General features: G+C 49.2%; 1 protein-coding gene and 1 non-coding gene across 4 annotated transcripts in view; one reads left to right on the top strand and one right to left on the bottom strand.

Moving 5' to 3' along the window:
* Nucleotides 1-17741, bottom strand: part of Rab11fip5 (RAB11 family interacting protein 5) — a 40630-nt gene that overhangs the window by 10411 nt on the left and 12478 nt on the right. For all 3 annotated transcript variants that reach the window (XM_059258080.1, XM_059258081.1, XM_059258082.1), the window contains exons 2-3: nucleotides 3364-3800; nucleotides 2571-3255 (exon numbers count right to left, since the gene is read on the bottom strand). In XM_059258080.1, the coding sequence (XP_059114063.1) occupies nucleotides 2571-3255; nucleotides 3364-3800 (1122 nt within the window). The remainder of the gene's footprint in view (nucleotides 1-2570; nucleotides 3256-3363; nucleotides 3801-17741) is intronic.
* Nucleotides 8651-8754, top strand: LOC131907536 (U6 spliceosomal RNA). The gene has a single exon (XR_009378440.1). It is a non-coding gene; the product is annotated as a U6 spliceosomal RNA (small nuclear RNA).

Below are 17741 nucleotides of genomic sequence, written 5' to 3'. Positions count from 1 at the left end.
CAAGCTTCAGGGCCTGTGGGAACCTTAGGACAACTGGTTGACCTGCTACTTGATGTCAATCACCGATTCACTGCAGTGCTTCCTCCCACCCACCCTCCTCTAAAGTTTTTTTGAGATAGTGTCTCTCTGTGGAGCCCAGGTTGGCTCCAAACTCACAGCAATCCTCCTGCCAGGGCCTCCTGAGTGCTGGGATTGCAGGCATGTGCCACCATTCCTAGCTGCCCTTCTTAAAAACCACACGCTGGGGCCATCTCTGGGGAAAGCAGATTTCACCACTAGCTGGGGCTTCCTGGGATGAGATGCGCTCTGTGTTCCATACACTAGTCACAGGGGTGGCAAGTGGCTCTATGAAGCCTGCCCACCAGTCCTCAAAGGCTAAAGCCAGCCTTTGAGACACTACCTGTAGTTAATGTACCCCCGGGCAACATCCCTCCTGAGCTTTGGAAGCTCCTGACACCTCCTAAGATGTGCCCCAACTCCCAGGAAACATGTCCAGGAGGTGTGCTTATCCTAAACCATTAGGACAAACGAGGAGACAGACACCGAGGGGCCTTCTAAGCTTAAGCAGCGTTCCTAACATCATCCTTCAAACCAGATCACTGCTAACAGAGTAACAATTCTGAGAAAAGAGCCACAGATAGGACAGGAAATATGCTGACACCAGCCAGAGGGCACCCCAGATGACCCACTTTTTCTACAACCACCAACATCTGTCTGTCATACCTTGGAGGGACTGGGCAGACACCGAAGTGCTAAATGCCATTTACTAACACCCCTGGCTCTCTGTTGCATCAGATTTCCCAAGTTAAATATATTTTTGCATTAGTATTTGATCCCTTCCTGTATTCAAAGGTTGCTGTGAGAGACAGGAACAAAAAACAAGGCACTCTGGCACAGGAGGACCTAATATGTGTGGCCTTATCTTAACTCAAGCACAGGGCACAGACATGCCACAGACCAATGCTCAGCAGGTCCTGTAGCCCAGATAAGCATTGTCCATTCCGACTCCTCTCAGCCTCACATCAGTAGAGATCATGGCTAACAGCCACATGTCAACAGAGGCGCAGTGTGTCAGGAGGATCAGGAGGATCATCTTGCAGCTACTGAATTCTGTAACACCACCTTCACCTACAGAGTCAGCCTCTCCACGGAGCACAAGTGCCACACACAGTCACTAGAGGGCGCCGCTGCCCTTACTCAAACTTTCAGGATTTGTGACAGCAGCCGCTGGGCACAGGGTCCTATGCCCCAAGGCCTGTGGGCTGGTTCTCCCGGTGGCAAGTAGAGATCCTCCAGCTGTAACTAGTTACAGCAGTTCTGGTTCTAACCTGCAGGGAATGCCCTGAGCTGTCTTGTGTCTCGGCTTTCTCCCTGGAACTCTAATCCAGCATTCTAACTCACAATTGCTCCTCCTGGGCCAGCTTTCCCTCCTGCTCCAGGCACCCAGGGTTAGAGTGCTGAAGGCGACTGGCTCCTCTTACTCTACCTGGATGCTTGGCCCAGGGCCTGCTGTGAAGTGCCACCTACATACAGATAGATGACCCAAGGCAGGCAGGCAGGGTGCTTAGGGACCTGGCCTGTAACGAGGCCAGGCCAGAAACCCCCTCTTCCTTCTGTCCATCAATGACCTGAGTTTTCTGGAGTCTGAGAGGCTGTCAGGAGTCAGAGAAGCAGGAAAATGGAAGACAGAAGGAGACGAGAAGAGAATCTAGAGCTATAAGGTCCAGCCCTTCCCCTCTGCTGGGAAACAGATGTAGCATCGTCACACCTGGGCCCGGCCTCCTCCGTGCCCACTGAATGGGAGAGGCAGACTGCTGAGGGGAGAAACAACTGGCCTCAAGACACTAGGTGAGACTGCCACCAATGCTGGGCACAGACAGACTTCTGACCTGCCCACGGAGACCCTCCTTAGGGCCCTGCCAAACAATACAGCAGTCGCCCTATATCAGAATAACACAGGGTGGGGGCCAGAGGCTCTGACCAGGACCAAGGGACAGAGAGGACTAGGCACATTCCCAACAGCAGTCACCAGCACTCCTGACAGGCGTCAAGAAACACTAGGCCTTGGTGGGCGGACATATTTCAAGGGAGTTGCTATGGTCTCTTTCCAGGCTAGGAAGCGACTAGGGGTGAGGAGGAGGGATGCAGCAGCAACTACTGAACTCCCGTCCCTCAAGGGGACAAGACCCCGGAGCCAGGTGGGCAGCCAGGGGAAGTCATCTGTCTTCAAACAGGGTAAGGTGTCTGGAGGCACAATCTCCAGTCTCAAGAGACGGAGGTCAGGAAACCAAGAAGCACACGAATGTCCTTCCTCTTCCTTTGCACTACCAACTCAAGCATCAGGGCCTGGGCCCACCTGGATCTACAGGACCCTCAGGGCACTGTGTCCTTACCACTCACCTGTGTCGGTGGGCACAATATGAGCCTCGGCTCAGGAAGACAGGCTACCCCATTTAACCATGCAAAGCTAGAGCTCAGGAAGCCTGCTCCCGCTCCTCCCAGCCTCAGGCCCCGGGGCAAACACCCAACCTCCTCCACACAGGGCAAACGTAGCCTTATTAAATATGTACCTGGGCTTCTGAGTTGGTTCCTTGGATTCTCTCAGGCCAAACCAGCTACTCTTGGCCTTTTCCTCCCCAGTGGATGGGTGGTGCGGGGAGGCTCCCAGAGAAGGACCCCCTTTCTCTCCAACTGAGCCACGGCGCCCCAGCTCACTCCGGCTCAGGCCCTGGTGGTGGTGGTGGTGGAAAAGCCCCATCCGGGGCTTCCGCTCCTTCTCCGTCACAGCCTCAGAGGATGCCACCATGGGTGTCGCAACTTGGACTGGTTTTCCCTCTGGAGGCCGGGCCCCCTCTTCCTCTCCAGAGCGACCGGCCCCCAGGGCCAGCCCTTTGGCCTGAGCACTCAGTTCCTCCTGTCCAGGCACCGCCTCCGAGCTGCTGGTGCCACGGCTGCCTCTGCCCCAAGAGTCATCTGAGGACCGAGGCCCCTCCTCGGAGGGCCGAGGCGGGACACTGTGTTGGGAGGTTGAGGGCGGAAAGGGGCCTGAGATGGAGCTGCGGTGTCGTAAGGAAGGCTGAGGCTCCTCATTGTACACATGGCTCCCATTGACACAGAGGGAAGAGCGGGAGGCACCGTCAAGATGGCCTTGGAGCTCAAGAAGAGCCCGGGGAGGAACTGCACGTAGCTGGCTGGCCTCATCACTGTATGTCCTCTTGTGGGTGAGCAGCTTGGGGGACTGTGTAGAGTCCCTGCCTGGAAAAGAAACATGCACCGCGTCAGCACCTGGAAAGAAGAGCCCTGTTTCTCTGCCCGAGGCCTGCTTCACCCCCTGGGAAGAGCCCACCCCCTCTCCCTGCTCACCCCCTTCAGTGGACAGCCAGCTGCTGTGGCTTGGTGAGCGGGTGAGGAGCTCAGCTCCAGGGCCCTGGTAGGCCAGGCTGCCGCTAGTAGAGGACAGGGTGCTGTCGGAGCCCAGCGAGGTATTGGACTGTGTGAGCGAGGACTTGCGGAGCTTGCTGCGGAGGAAGAAACCTTTGGCTTTGCCCATCTTGCCCAGGCTGCCCAGCTCAGGATCCTCCAGGGCGCTGCTTGGGAGAATAGCTGAGGCAGATTCTAGATCATACTTCTTCTTGCCCTTCACCTTGTCCTTGAGCTTGCTGAAGGGGGACCGTGGCTTGTCCTTCATGGACAGGTCGAACATGCTGGCACTCAGATTGTTTCGTGTGAACTGGATGGTCACCTGGATCTCACCGCGCTCCTTCTCCTTCTTGCCTGGCTTGGAGTGCAGCTTGTACCACCTAAGAGAAGAAGCAGGGCAGAGCTCTGGTCACAGGCACCTCGGACCCCTCCGTACTTCTTCTGAGACCAGTTATAGACCCATCCATCCCCACGCCCACCAGCTCCTTCCCTGGCACACAAGCTTGGTTTTTGGAACTACCAGTATAACTGAAAAACTCCCAAACTTGTCTGTGATGGAGAAAACCACATCCTGAGTCAGGAAAGTTCAGGTGCCACTGAGCAGGGCAGCAGTGACCAGGCCTTAGCACCCCTCCACCCAATGCTTTCTTGGAGGCTCACAGACCCCACAGTACCAATCACCTCTTACCTGTAACTCTGAAGCCCAAAGGGGTGAGGCTGGGCCTGTTGAAAACTGCCCTGTCTCCAGGCCCCTGGTATAGACAGCCCTGTCCATGAGTCACATTATCTCCTGTGGCCAGTCCCAGTAGAAGGTTTACTCTGAGCCACCAAGAAAAGAAGACACAGAGGCCCAGGACACTGGTGTATGTATGCATACTCCTCACCCATGCACTGACTCACCCCAAATCCTGCCAAGAATAGTTCTGTGAAGAGGAGCAGACAGGCGTGACTGAGACCTGAGGAGGAGAGCCGGGGGAGAGGAGTGTCTTCAGCCACTCTCCTCCCAACTCTCACCCTGCCAGGTACTCCCAAGGGGTGTCATCACCCTGTTCTACAGACTGGGAGTGAGGCCTGGACTCAGAACAGCAGACAAGCAAAGAAAGGGACACAGAGCCAAACCCATGTTCCTCAGCTACCTTCTCCCCAGGGAGTCACAGAGACAATCCCTACTTTGGCCATAATGGCTGTGGGGTATTGTGGGGTCTGTGAGCCTCCAGGAAAGCACCAGGTGTGGGGGGAAGGAGTGCTAAGGCCTGGTCACTGCTGCCATGCTCAGTGGCACCTGAGCTTTCCTGACTCAGGATGTGGTTTTCTCCATCATAGACAAGTTTGGGAATTTCTCAGTTATACTGGTAGTTCCAAATGGTATGAAAAATGGTAGTTCCATAATGGTATGAAGAAGGGTGACCTTCAGCTTTGTTTGTTTTTGTTTTAGAAACCCCAGTTTGGCCTTGAACTCATTATCTAACTGAAGTCTACTGTGAACTCTGCCATCCAAGGGCTGGAATAACCAGATGTGCATCACCGCGCACCTTAACTGTGCCTCTCTTGCTTTTACCTGTTGGGGTGCAAACTTGTGTCAACCAAAATCTCCCACAGAAGTGGATAGCACCTCTACTTACAACAGCCCAAACTTGGAAGTTACCCAGATGCCTTTCAGTAGGTGAATGCATAAACACACTGCTGCCGACAGTGGAATGTCAGGCGATGATAAACAAAACTGAGCTACAGAGCCGTGAAGACACAGGAAGATTTGTGAACTCATAAGAGAAACAAGTCAACCTGGTGAGGCTTCATAGATTCTACTGTATGACATTCAAGAAAAGACAACAAAAAGGCCAGGGCAGAGCATGACAGGCAGTGCACATCTGTAATCCCACCACGCTGAGGATTACATGGGATGCGAAGGCAGGAGGATCACTGAAAGCTTAAGGTCAGTCTAGGCTACACAATGAGATCTCAAAAAATCAAAATAAAACAAAGAAAAATACCAGTGGTTAGCAGAGGACTGAGGGAGAGAAACAGGAATGAACAGGCAGAGAATTTTTATGAATGAATGGGGAATTTTTATAGGGGTGAGACTATCCAGATGACACCATCATGGTAAATGGTGCCATTCTGTTTGTCAGAACCCAAAGAATGTGCAATATATATATATAGAATGAGCCCTGACGTATAATCAGAAAGGGACACAGAGGCAGGGGGACTACTACAAGTTCAAGGGCAATCGGGGCTACACAGAGACTTCTAGGCCAGCTAGGGACTACACAGTGAAGCCCTGTCTCAAAAACTAAGCAATAAAATACCTCTAATGCTTTGATGTTAGTGCCTCTGCCTTAACAAATGCACTACACTGGCCAGATGTTAGTAACAAAAGAACTTGTGGTTTGGAAGGTGGGACAGGGGGATGGACAAAATTCAAATTTTTATTCATTTCTCTAAATCTAAAACTAAAACTGCTCCTTATAAAAGCAACTCTCTGCAGAGATGGCTCAGAGGTTAAGAAAACTGGCTGGTCTTCCAGAGGTCCTAAGTTCAATTCCCAGCAACCACATGGTGGCTCACAACCATCAATAATGAGATCTGGTGCCCTCTTCTGGCATATTGTATACATAATAAATAAATCTTAAAAAAAAAAAAAGTAACTCAATGGGGCTGGGGGATAGTTGGGCTGCTGAAGAGGACACACAGTTTTTACAGAGAATCCTTATACTAAGTGGCTCACAAATGCCTGTTCCTCCAGCTCCCAGGGACGCCCTCTTGTGGTCCTCACAGGCACTGCACAAACACACAGGCACACAGACGGGTTCCATGGCAGTGGCTGCGATGCCATTTTGCCCAATATTTACTTCAAGCGGAGAGGGTTGCTTTAGTTCATAGTGTCAGAGGTTTCCATTCATGGTCTATGCCTCCCTCGATTCTGAGTCCTTTCAGCTGCAGGAGCACGTGGAAGAGACTGCCCACCAGAAAGAGGTATCTAGCTCTGGGATGACAGCATGATGGCTAGTGCCACTCAAATTAGGGATAGTGTTCCCAGGCTCTGGGTACAGAATCCTCACAGAAATGTACTGAGTGTACTTCACTAATCGCCCAGGTCTTTCGGGATCTAATATAGCTGTGGAGCAACCTGTGTAACTTATTTAAACAGCAGATTCACATCAAGTTCAAGGTGACACTAACACTGTAAAGTAGAGGCTCTCAGAAACAGGACACTAATTTCCTCTCAGAGCATCCCCTGCTGGAGCTGAAGACATGATCAGTTGGTAAGGTGTCTGCCATACAAGCATGAGGACCTGAGTTTGGGTCTCCAGCACCCACATAAAAAGCTGGGTGTGGTGTCATGTGTCTGTAACCCCAGTGCTGAGGGAGAGGAGGGTCCCTAGGCTCTCAGATCAGCTGCTGTGGATAGTCCATGAGCTCCAGGTTCAAAGAGAGACACTGTCTCAAAAAAAAGGTGGGGAGCAGTAGAGAAAGACATCGGAAATTGACCTCTGATCTACACACACACACACACACACACACACACACACACACACACACACCTCTGCAGGTTGCTTTTTTAGCATTACAAAGAGGAAAGGGTATCTTTATGAAGAGGTTGTAGCATATCCTTTAGCTGGGGCCCAGCTTCTTAAACCGAGTGTTGTGACCCCCCACAGAGGGAACTGAACGTGGAGTTGTGAAAAATTGACAAGAAAAGTCTGTGAATGGGTAAAAACCAAAACTTACTTCAAAATCAAACCTGTAATGAATCCCAGGTGTTATTGCCTCCTCTGCTGCAGCCTCAGGTCTGAACACCCAACAGGCATACTTTGTACTGTTCACACCCATCATACCACAACACACACCAGCCAGCGCTGCCCTAAACACCTCAGCTCAGATTCAACACTACTGCATGTTATGAATCTCCATGTTATTACTGTATACACAAGTTTTCTGTTTTTAGAGAACCCTAAGTTTAATCATAAACACAAAGCCTTCGAATTTCCCTGCCTTCATTCCTTGACATGGGATGTATTAGAATGTTTGACTTAAAAATTGCTGTTTGGGGTCTGGGAGGATGGGACAGTTAGTAAGCGCTCTCCACACAAGCACGAGGACTGAGTTGAGCCTCAGCACCCATGTGAAAAGCAGCCGGTTTGGTGGCATGGACCAGGGGACGCAGAGCCAGGCAGAGACCTGAGGCTCTCTGGCTGACCAGCTCAGCCTACCATTAAGGTCAGACAGAGACTGTCAAAAAGTAAGATGGATGACTCCTAAGCAATGACATTCAATGTACACACACACACACACACACACACACACTTGTACACCCAACCCACATGCACTGACACACATACATACACACATACAAAAATTACATTTAGAGTTGACTTGAGTTTCACTTAAAAACAAAGATTAAATTTATTAGAAAGAATATGCTCACATGCAATCTATACAAATGCTTAAAATTAAAAATTAAAAATCATTAAATGAATTTTGGTAGAATTAGAACACTTTCCAGGAATTTTTGAAATGGCCCTAAAACATCCTTTTGCCATTTTGCAGCTTGTATTTCTGTGAAGTGATGATCTCAGCATTGCTTATGAAATCAAAATATCTGTCAGCTCTGAAAACTGTTGAAGATGTTCTACATTCTGTAATACTAGATATCTAGCCAAGATTTATTATTGGTTTATTAGGTTTTGTTCTTTGGAGAAAGTTTTACTATACAGCTTTGACTGGCCTAGAACTCACTCTGTAGACCAGGCTGGGCTGGAACTTGCAGCAATCCTCCTGCCTCTGCCTCTGCCTCCTGAGTGTTGGGATGACAGGTGTGTATGCTGTGCCCCACTGAGATTTAATTCTTTATGGAAAAACAAACATCTTCATGTCATTAGTGTGCAAATCTGCTTTCATTTTTAATAAATGGAAAATGTATATGTATATAAAATTGTTTTAAAATAAATTTCTTTTCTAAATTAACATCTTAAACATTTTATTCTATATGCATAGGTGTTTTGCCTGCTTGTATGTCTGTGTACCACAGATGTGCAGGTGCCTCCAAGACCAGAAGAGGGCGCCAGGTCTCCTGGAACTGGAGTTAGGCAGTTGTGAGCTGCCATGTGGGTGCTGGGAACCAAACCTGTGTCCTCTGCAAGAGCAGCCGGTGCTCTTAAACACTGAGTCATTTCTCCAGCCTCTCTCGTTTTTTTCTCTTTTAAGACTTACTCTATGGGGCTGGTGGGAGGTGCTCAGGTCAGCAGCACATACGCTAAAACTGCAACTTTACAGAGATTATCGTGACACCTGCACGAGGATAACATGCCCATTTGTGAAACATCCTATTAAAAAGAAAGAAAAAGAAGCACGTGTAGTCACTACATAATAACCCATCACGTGGTCATGCTGTGCATTTTAAAAACTATTTTTCTATTATTGCTGTTTCAGATGGTTTCAGGTCTTTAAAAAAAGTTCCATTTTAATTTAGTGAGTGGGTATGTGTTGGGGGGAGATGGAGGGAGAGAGTGAGTGTGTTTACGTCCCACAGTGCAAATGTGAGGTCAGAGAAGAACTTTAGGGAGTCAGTTTTGTCCTGTGGTGTGGGGCCTGGGGATTAAACTCAGGTGGTCAGGCCTGGCAGTAACTGCCTTTACCTGCCGAGCCACCTCATTGGCCCTCTGGTGGGATTTTTAATTTTCAATGCCCAAGAGGCTGGAAAGATGGCTCATTGTGTAAGGGTGCTTATTGGACAGGCATGAGGACCTGGGTTTGAGATCCCAGAACTCATGTAAAAGGACTGATGTGGACTGTGTGCCAGCACTGTCAGAGGCAGGGACAGGGGGACTCCTGGGGCTTGTTGGCCATCAGCCTAGCTCCAGGTTCAGTGAGAGACCCTGTCTCAAAGGAATAATGGCAGAGCGTGGTAAACAGGACACCTGATGTCTTCATCTTGTCTCTGTACATGTACAAATACAGTATGCACACAGTATACACACACACACACACACACACACTCACAGATGACTTAGTGGTTCAGAGCACTCGATCAATCCCCAGCACCCAAACGACAGCTCACAAACATCTGTAACTCCATTCCTAGGAGATCCACCTTCCTCTTCTGGCCTCTGCAGGCACTGCACGCATGTAGAGTACATACACATACTCAATGGTTAAGAGCACTTGTTACGCTTGCAGAGGACCTAGGTTCAGTTCCCAGCACCCACATCTGCTCACAGTCATCTCTTAACTCCAGTCCCAGGAAATCTAATGCCTTCTTTTGACTTATGAGGGCACCAGGCACACATGGTGTACATACACACAATGCAGGCAAAACACTTGTATACATAAGATAATAAATAAATATATCTTAAAAACAATGTTTTTTCAAGACTGAGTTTCTCTTTGTAGCCCTGACTGTCCTGGAACTCACTCTGTAGACCAGGCTGGCCTCAAACTCTGAGATCCACCTGCCTCTGCCTCCCAGAGTGCTGGGATTAAAGGTGTACACCACCACGCCCAGCCTTTGCACAAAGGATTTTTATATAAGGACACACCCTATTTCCAACTTCCTCTGCCTACCGGGAACCCCAAGTTGCCAGTGTTGTGAGGAAGGGTGGAATGGTTTCCATATGCCCCTGAGGCATATACGTATGTCCACTGTGTGGACAAGGGGCTCTGAGCCTGCTGGCGGCGATGCTAACCACCTTGACCTAACTTTCTCAACCCTTGAGTAGTTGGTCTCGATATTCATTGTCCTGTGTGTGGTGTTGGCAATGAGGACAGGATCCTGCTCTCATTCCGGAATCGTGAGCCAGCTTCCCCTTTGGAGGCCTTTAGGCTTTTCTTTATGTGCTTCTTGTTTGGAAGTCTCATAGCAATATCTTCGGGTGTGGTGCTGGCTTTGTTCACTGTGCTGACTACTTTGGGGCCTTTCAGTTAAGAAAACTCTCGTGTATTGTTCCTTTCATAGTTTCTTCCTGTGTTCTCGAGCTTCCTCTTGCTCTCCCTCTCTCTCTCTCTCTCTTTCCCTCTCTTTCTCTTATTTTCTGAGGCAGATTTTTATTCTGTAGCCTTTGTTGACTGGGAACTCACAACATAGTGCAGGCTGGCCTTGAACTTGCAGTAATCCCCCTGTCTCTGCCTCCTGAGTGCTAAGATTATAGGTGTGCACTGTTAAGCTCAGTTTCTTTTTTTCTTTTTAAAGTAATACAACTTATTAGTATTATTAGTATTATTATTATTGGTTCTTTGAGATGGGGTTTCTCTGTGTAGTCTTGGCTGTCCTGGAACTCACTCTGTAAGACCAGGCTGGCCTCAAACTCAGAGAACCACCTGCCTCTGCCTCCCAAGTGCTGGGATTAATGTCATTAATGCCAGGTGATACAACTTATTTTTTGAGAAGAGCATTTTTTATGTAGTTCATGCTGGCCTGACCAATCCTCCTGTCTCAACCTTCCAAGCACTGTTCCAAGCATGCACAATCATTCCCTTCTTAGTTAATATTTTTAAATATTTTATTTTTTCTAATTTTTTAGCTGATTAAAAGTGTTTTTAGCTGGGCATGGTGGCGTACACCTTTAATCCCAGCACTTAGGAGGCAGAGGCAGGCAGATATGTGAGTTCCAGAACAGTCAAGGTTGTTACACAGAGAAACCCTCTCTCAGAAAAAAAAAAAAAAAAATCCTCTGTGTAGCTAGGCATGGTAAGTGCACAACTATAATCCCAGCTCTTGGTAGGCTGAGGCAGGAGGATGACCAGCTCAAGGCCAGCCTGGGTTCCACAGTGAGAGCCTGTTTCAATGTGTGTATGGGTGGTAAAGTTTCTCATCCAAATATACAGAAATAACTCATCATAAGGCTTGGTAGCAGTGAGCTACTCAGGGGGGGTCGGGGGTTATCACCTTTTGAGACAGGGTCTTGTTATAGAGCCTAGGGTGGTCTCTAAATTAGGATTCTCCGGCCTCAGCCCTTTGAGTACTGAGATTAAGGATGTGCCTTGACATCTGGCTTCTCTTAGGTCTTTAAAGACCAAGGCCCTAGTCACTGTCCCCAGATCCAGACAGGGCCTCACGTGGAACAAAAAGAGCTGAGAGACAGAAGAAAAGAGAAGTTATGGACTCTGACCCCAACCCAAGCCGGCCGCTGAAACACTGGGTGGACCACTGCTGTTGTTCAATTGTTTGGGGTTTTTTTTTTTTTCTCTTTTTTGCTCTTTGGGGGCCCACCACCCAGCTCCCGAATAAATCACACGTGAGTCTTCTTATTCTTACTTACGAATGCCTGGCCTTAGCCTGGCTTAGTTTCTAGCCAGCTTTTCTTAACTTAAATGATCCCATCTACCTTTTGCCTCTGGGCTTTTTATTTAGTTAGTTATTTAGTTATTTTTCTTAACTATGAATGCCCAGCTTTAGCTCGCCTTAGTTTCCAGCCAGCTTTCCTCAAATTAACCCATCTACCTTTTGCCTCTGGGCTTTTCCATTCTCTTACTTCTGTAAATCTTACTCTTACTCTGTGGCTTGCTGTGTAGCTGGTGGCTGGCCCCTGATGTCCTCCTCTTTGGTTCCTCTACCTTTCCTCCCAGATTTCTCCTTCTATATATTCTCTCTGCCCGCCAGCCCCACCTATCCTTTCTCCTACCTTACTATTGACCATCCAGATCTTTATTAGACCATCAGGTATTTTAGACAGGCACAGTAACACAGCTTCACAGAGTTAAACAAATGCAACATAAACAAAAGTAACACACCTTAAAATATTCTACTACAGACACGGACATGCTCCGTGCTTGGCCTGAAGGTCACGTGCAGCACAACAGAGTGCAGGGGTGAGAGGCTGCAGGGAACTAACCGCCTCATCCTCCGTGGCTATTTTTGTACGGCCTGAATCTTTTATAAGGAGCATCTATCACAGCTGTAATAGGAAGGAGAAATACGAGGCTTGAGCTTCTGTCTTCCGCTCAGCTTCTGTGGCCACCAAACGGGGTGGCTCTCGGGACTTCCCCCAGATAAAGGAAAGGGTCTCAGCAGCCCAGGCTGAGGCCTGACCTTCTCCCCTTGAGGCCATCACCCCACCTCATACTTCTCCCAGGAAATTCAAGTCTCTCTCTGGGAGGCCAGGAGGGAAGAATGGCTTTGCCCAAGGTGATGGTTAATAATACTAACTGTTGGTCTGAATGATGGAAAGTTACCTAGTAAGCAAGCACATCTAAGAGGGATTAATTCATCGATGTCGGATGACACACCTTAACTGAGGGCACTGAGGAGCATCACTGAGCTAAGTATTCCATTTGCTGCTCTCTGCTGCCTTCCTGACTGCAGATACAATGTGACCAACAGCCTCACATTCCTGCCAGGATGACCTCATTGCCCGATGGACTGGACCTAAAACATATCCTTTGTCCCTGAAATTGCTTTTGTGAGGGTACTTTATCACAGCAAAGGGGAAAGAATGTGGTTAAGACACTGAGCATTTCTCAGACTCTCTTGTCCAGAAGCCTGGAGCTGAAAATGCCTCGGGACGCAGAAAATCATCACTCCTGTTCCTCAACAAGCTCAGTCACTTGACACCTCTCTGGCCGCCAGTTCAGGCACCCTGAGGACTTGGCTAGAGCTTAGCCTTCCTCCAGAGAGGTGACCCTATGCTTGCTGAGATGGCCGAAATTCCTGCTTCCTCATTCCTGACTTAGACAAGACCTCAAATACACCCCACCCAGACCTGCCCCGCACCAAGCTACTGGGTGCCTAGGGCGAAGGCGGCCACAGACACTGCCTACTGGGCAGACAGAGTCAGACACACACCACAGAACCAAGAGCAAAGGGGCTGTGAGCAGCAGCTCCCTACAGACTGAGGCTCCCACCGCTCCATCCATGCAAAGGTGGCCCAGACAGCTAGGCCTTGCCAGGCATCCTCTCCTAACAAATGGTCACCTCCATCCCCAGGACTAGACAGGGAAGATGGGGCCTGACTTTGAAAGTCTCAAGTACTCTCCCTGCCCCTCCCAGGGCTGCCTGAGTGGGGATGTCACAGCCCTGAGAACCTCAAGGCCCATGCTGATGCCTGGCCCATTATTCCCATTCAGGGTTGAGATTCGGCCAAAATCCATCAGGATTTGACCAAAGCCTCAACAAAGCCTGACTGTGACGCCAGCAACACCAAGACTCCCCCAGTATAAACTACCAAGTCCAGACTGGAAGCAGACACATGACAGACGTATTGGTGGGGGCCCTTCAGATGACTACACTCAGCCCTGGTGGGAACAAGATGGATGGTCCCTGACTTGTCTCCATCAGTTTGCCAAGTCAGAGACCAAATTTCCCTCCATGTGTTCATTCCCAAAGACACTCAGGTGGAACCAGAACCCTTTGTTGCCCTGGGCCCAGCCAAGTCAGGCCATGCTTTTCTGTCTCTGTCTCCAGTTTCTTGTTTTTTAGACAAGAGTCCAGTGGTATCACCCAGACTGGCCTCAAATTCTCGGTCCTCCTACCTTAGCCTGCCTAATGCTGGGGACAGAGCTGTGCCCACCACTGCCAATAGGACATGCTGCTTTTTGTTTGGGGTACTGCTGCTTGGATGCATCCTAAGCAAGGGTGTTACCACTGAGCTATACTAAACCTCGGCCTTTATTTGCTTATTTTGTGTGTGTGTGTGAGTGTGTGTGAGTGTGTGTGTGTGTGTGTGTGTGTGTGTGTGTATGGGTGTTTTACTTGCACATATGTCTGTGCACTAGGTGTGTGCCTGGTGCCTTTAGAGGCCAGAGAAGTGTGTCCGATTCTGCAACTGGAGTTATAGATGGTTGTGAGCCACTATGTAGGTGTTGGGAAGTAAATCCAGGTCCTCTGGAAGAGCAGCCAGTGCTCTTAACCACTGAGCCATTTCTCCAGCCCCCTAATTATTTTTGAAATAAGGTTTCACTAAATTGAACCAGCTGACCTTGAACTTGCACTATAACCCAGACCGTCCTTGAACTCTGATCCATCTTTCTCAGTAGGCCTGTGCCACCTGGCCTAGCCAAGACATACTTCTAGTGAGGTGATTGACCCTAGATGTGTCCATCCCTCTCCAGAAGGAGGCAACCTGCCGAGAGGTAGCACACCTGGAGTAGGGACCAGCCTCATAAAGCACTTCCTATAAACTAAGTGTGCTAAGATGAATGTGGCCTCTTTTCCCCAAAACTACTTCTGAAATGCCACAAGAACAGTGACCCCACTTGACCTATGCCCCCCAACACATACCTGGTCCTCAAAGCACAGGTTCCTCAGTCCCTGAAGCTTGTCATTACCCACATACCTGCACCCCAAAATGTTATGCATAATGCACTTCAAGTTGATACAAGTTAGCAGTACAAGTAGAACAGAGAGGTTAGTACCTTTCACACTACAGAAGAGCCCCTGGCTTTGGCCTAGGTCTTGGGCTCGCTCAGTCAGTAAAGCCCTTGCCATGTAAGTGTAAGGACATGAACTCAAATCCCCACAACCCACATAAAGCTGGGCATGCCAGCACACATCCATAGCCCAGTACTCCTATGGGGAGATGGGAGGCAAACACGTGAGACTCTTCAGAAGCTCTTGGGCCATCTAGCCTGGCTTACACAGTGGCTAACAGCAAAGAGACCTTGACTCAATCGAGATGGAAGTTAAGGATTGACACCGGAGGGTGCCCTCTGACCTCCACTCATGTGCCAAGGCATACACTCTCATGCACACACATTATACACATATGCCAAAATTAGAAGACTCTGAACGCCTCAGATATTTTCAAAAGGCTCCCTTTCTGCCCGGTTCACAGGGTGATCAGGCTGTTGCTGCCTGGAGCCACATTTGTGTGAGAGGATGCAGACAAGTGGTCCAGACCATGACCAGAGTTAACCTCATGGGGAACTTGCTACACACCTGCTGCTCTCTGACCCTGGGGTCACGGGGAAGAGTCTGAGAGCTGAGTCCCAAGTCTACATGTGACCACTGGACTTTGTCAAGGAGATGAGCTTGGGGAGGAGGCTCAGCTGACAGACAGGGTTCTTGGAAAGCTTCCCTAGAGCCTAGGCTTGGCCTCCATGGCTCTGTGTAGAAAGAAGGCTGTTCTCCATAAGTTTGTTTCTATTTTGTTCTGAGACAAGGAATCATGCAGCCCAGGCTGCCCTCCAAATTGATATGCAGTTGAGGATAACCTTGAACTTCTGATCCTCTTGCCTCTACCTCCCCATGTGTGGATTACTCTTGGCTTTATGCAGTGCTTGAGATAGAACCCAGGCCCTCATGCATGCTCTGTAGGCACCCTACCATCAACTGAACTAAATCCCCACCTTCAGCAAGGTTTAGAGGGGCCATGGTCAGGACAGAACTATTGCTCCGGTGACCTCTCAGGGCTAGGTCCTGGGATCATGTGACCTCTGTGAAGGGGCCTGGTCTTTACCCCCACCCACTGGGAGAAGATGCCCAGACAGGCCCAGGAAGTGCCCAGGTCAGAAAAGAAAGAGGCTGGGTGCTGACCTCTAGCCCACCACTTGGCCCTGAAAAGCCACTGAGCTCATCACCCCTTCTCTACCAAACACAGCCCCTCACTATACTAAACACACAGCACACTGAAATGCCCTGAGACCCTCACAGCCCTGTGCGGTTAGGATGGGAAGCAGCTCCTGAGTCATAAAAATATGGTGGGGGTAAAGTACACGATCTTAACCGCTGGGCCATCTCTCTAGCCCCTCTAACTGAAACAACACCCCAAAATAGGTTTTGTATGTGTGTGACAATAATATCATAGTGGCAATACATAGAAGTTGGTCACACATACACCCAAAAAAAGGTTGTTTCATATTTATTGACAGCTGTTAAAAGCATACTCACCACTGCTCTGACCTACATAACAATGAGAGCAGAACCAGATCACTGGATTCAGCACAGGACTAAAGCCTATGTCTTTTCCTGTGTTGACTACTGTCCTCAACATCCCAGGTGTGCAGGGTTTGTAAACTGTCCATTCAGAGACCAGACTCTGAGAAGAAAAGAGGCCCCTGGGTTTCAGAGGCCCAGGACTGAGAATGCCCAGGAAGGGATCTCAGCAGAGGGCCAGGCCTCCCTATCCAGCATCTCAACCTTTAGGCTGAGAGGTTCCAGCAGAAGGCATGTACCATCCAGGGGCACACACGGCCTGACAATCAGCAAGGAGTCAGCCAAAGGCCATAGTGATCAGCTTGGTCTTCAAACGCTCTGAGTGCCAATGAAGGCAACCGAGGGAGGGAGAGAGGAACCAGGCAGGGAACCTGCCTCCTAGGGAGAGGAAGCTATTGATCATGTGACCAATATCACACATTCCGGCTTCCTAGTCCTGGTCAGCAGTTAAAAGCACTAGCTGCAGCCAGGCGGTGGTGGTGCACCCCTTTCATCCCAGCACTTGGGAGGCAGAGGTAGGTGATTCTCTTTCAAGGCCAGCCTGGTCTACAGATTAAGTCCAGGACAGTCAGGGATACACAGAGAAACCCTGTCTCAAAACAATAAATAAATAAATAAATAAACAAACAAACAAACAAGCAAATAAATAAATGGCACTAGCTTTGCTGGGCACACCTTTGATCCCAGCATTTAAGAGGCAGAGACAGGTGGATCTCTGAGTTCAAGGCCAGCCTGGACTACATACCCATGACAGCCAGAGCTATATAACACAGAAATTCTGTCTCAAAAACAAAACAAAAAGGAGATGGAATACATTCCAGACACTCCCTCCATCCTATCTCCCACACCCAAGCTGCACAGAATGTTGTCCAGCTGCTCCTGGCCTTAGAAGGCGCTAGAATATCTAAGTAGTAGGTTGATCAAAGGGGAGACTCCATCTGGGCAGCTTTGGAGAGGTCATGCTGGGATGGGGCTTTGAGGGAATGCAGCTATTCTGGGGTCACCCATACCCCTGTATATAATCTGTCAATGTGCTCATAGCATGTTCCCATAAGTAAGCCCAATGACACTGGCTTGCCCAGCTGTACTTGGGTAGACATCTGCTGGACCGGTGAGTGCGTGGGACTGAGGTGTTCATGGGTGAGCACGAGGCTCAGGAGTTGGAGGACATCATTAGGAGTTGAGGCCAGCCATAAAACGAGAGAAAAGGCTAACCTCTAACGTCTAGAAGGGTCTAAGGGACAAAAAGGAATGTGAATGAGTCAGGACCATCTAAATGTTCCAGAATATTCTGGAGCCATCTTTAGTTTCAGGCACTGTGTGAAAACACAGGAATGGTGCCTTCTTCTCATAGTACCTCTGCGAAAATGCCCCCCAAGCCAAAAGTCTCTTCATGGCTGTTGGTTGTCTGTCTCCTCTCCCAACTTTTCTAGTTCTCTCTGTGTGTTCCATACTT

Source organism: Peromyscus eremicus, chromosome 3, assembly GCF_949786415.1.
Source record: "Peromyscus eremicus chromosome 3, PerEre_H2_v1, whole genome shotgun sequence".
NCBI lineage: Eukaryota > Metazoa > Chordata > Mammalia > Rodentia > Cricetidae > Peromyscus > Peromyscus eremicus.
Note: the sequence above shows the minus strand (reverse complement) of the source record. Positions and strands in the feature narration are given on the sequence as shown.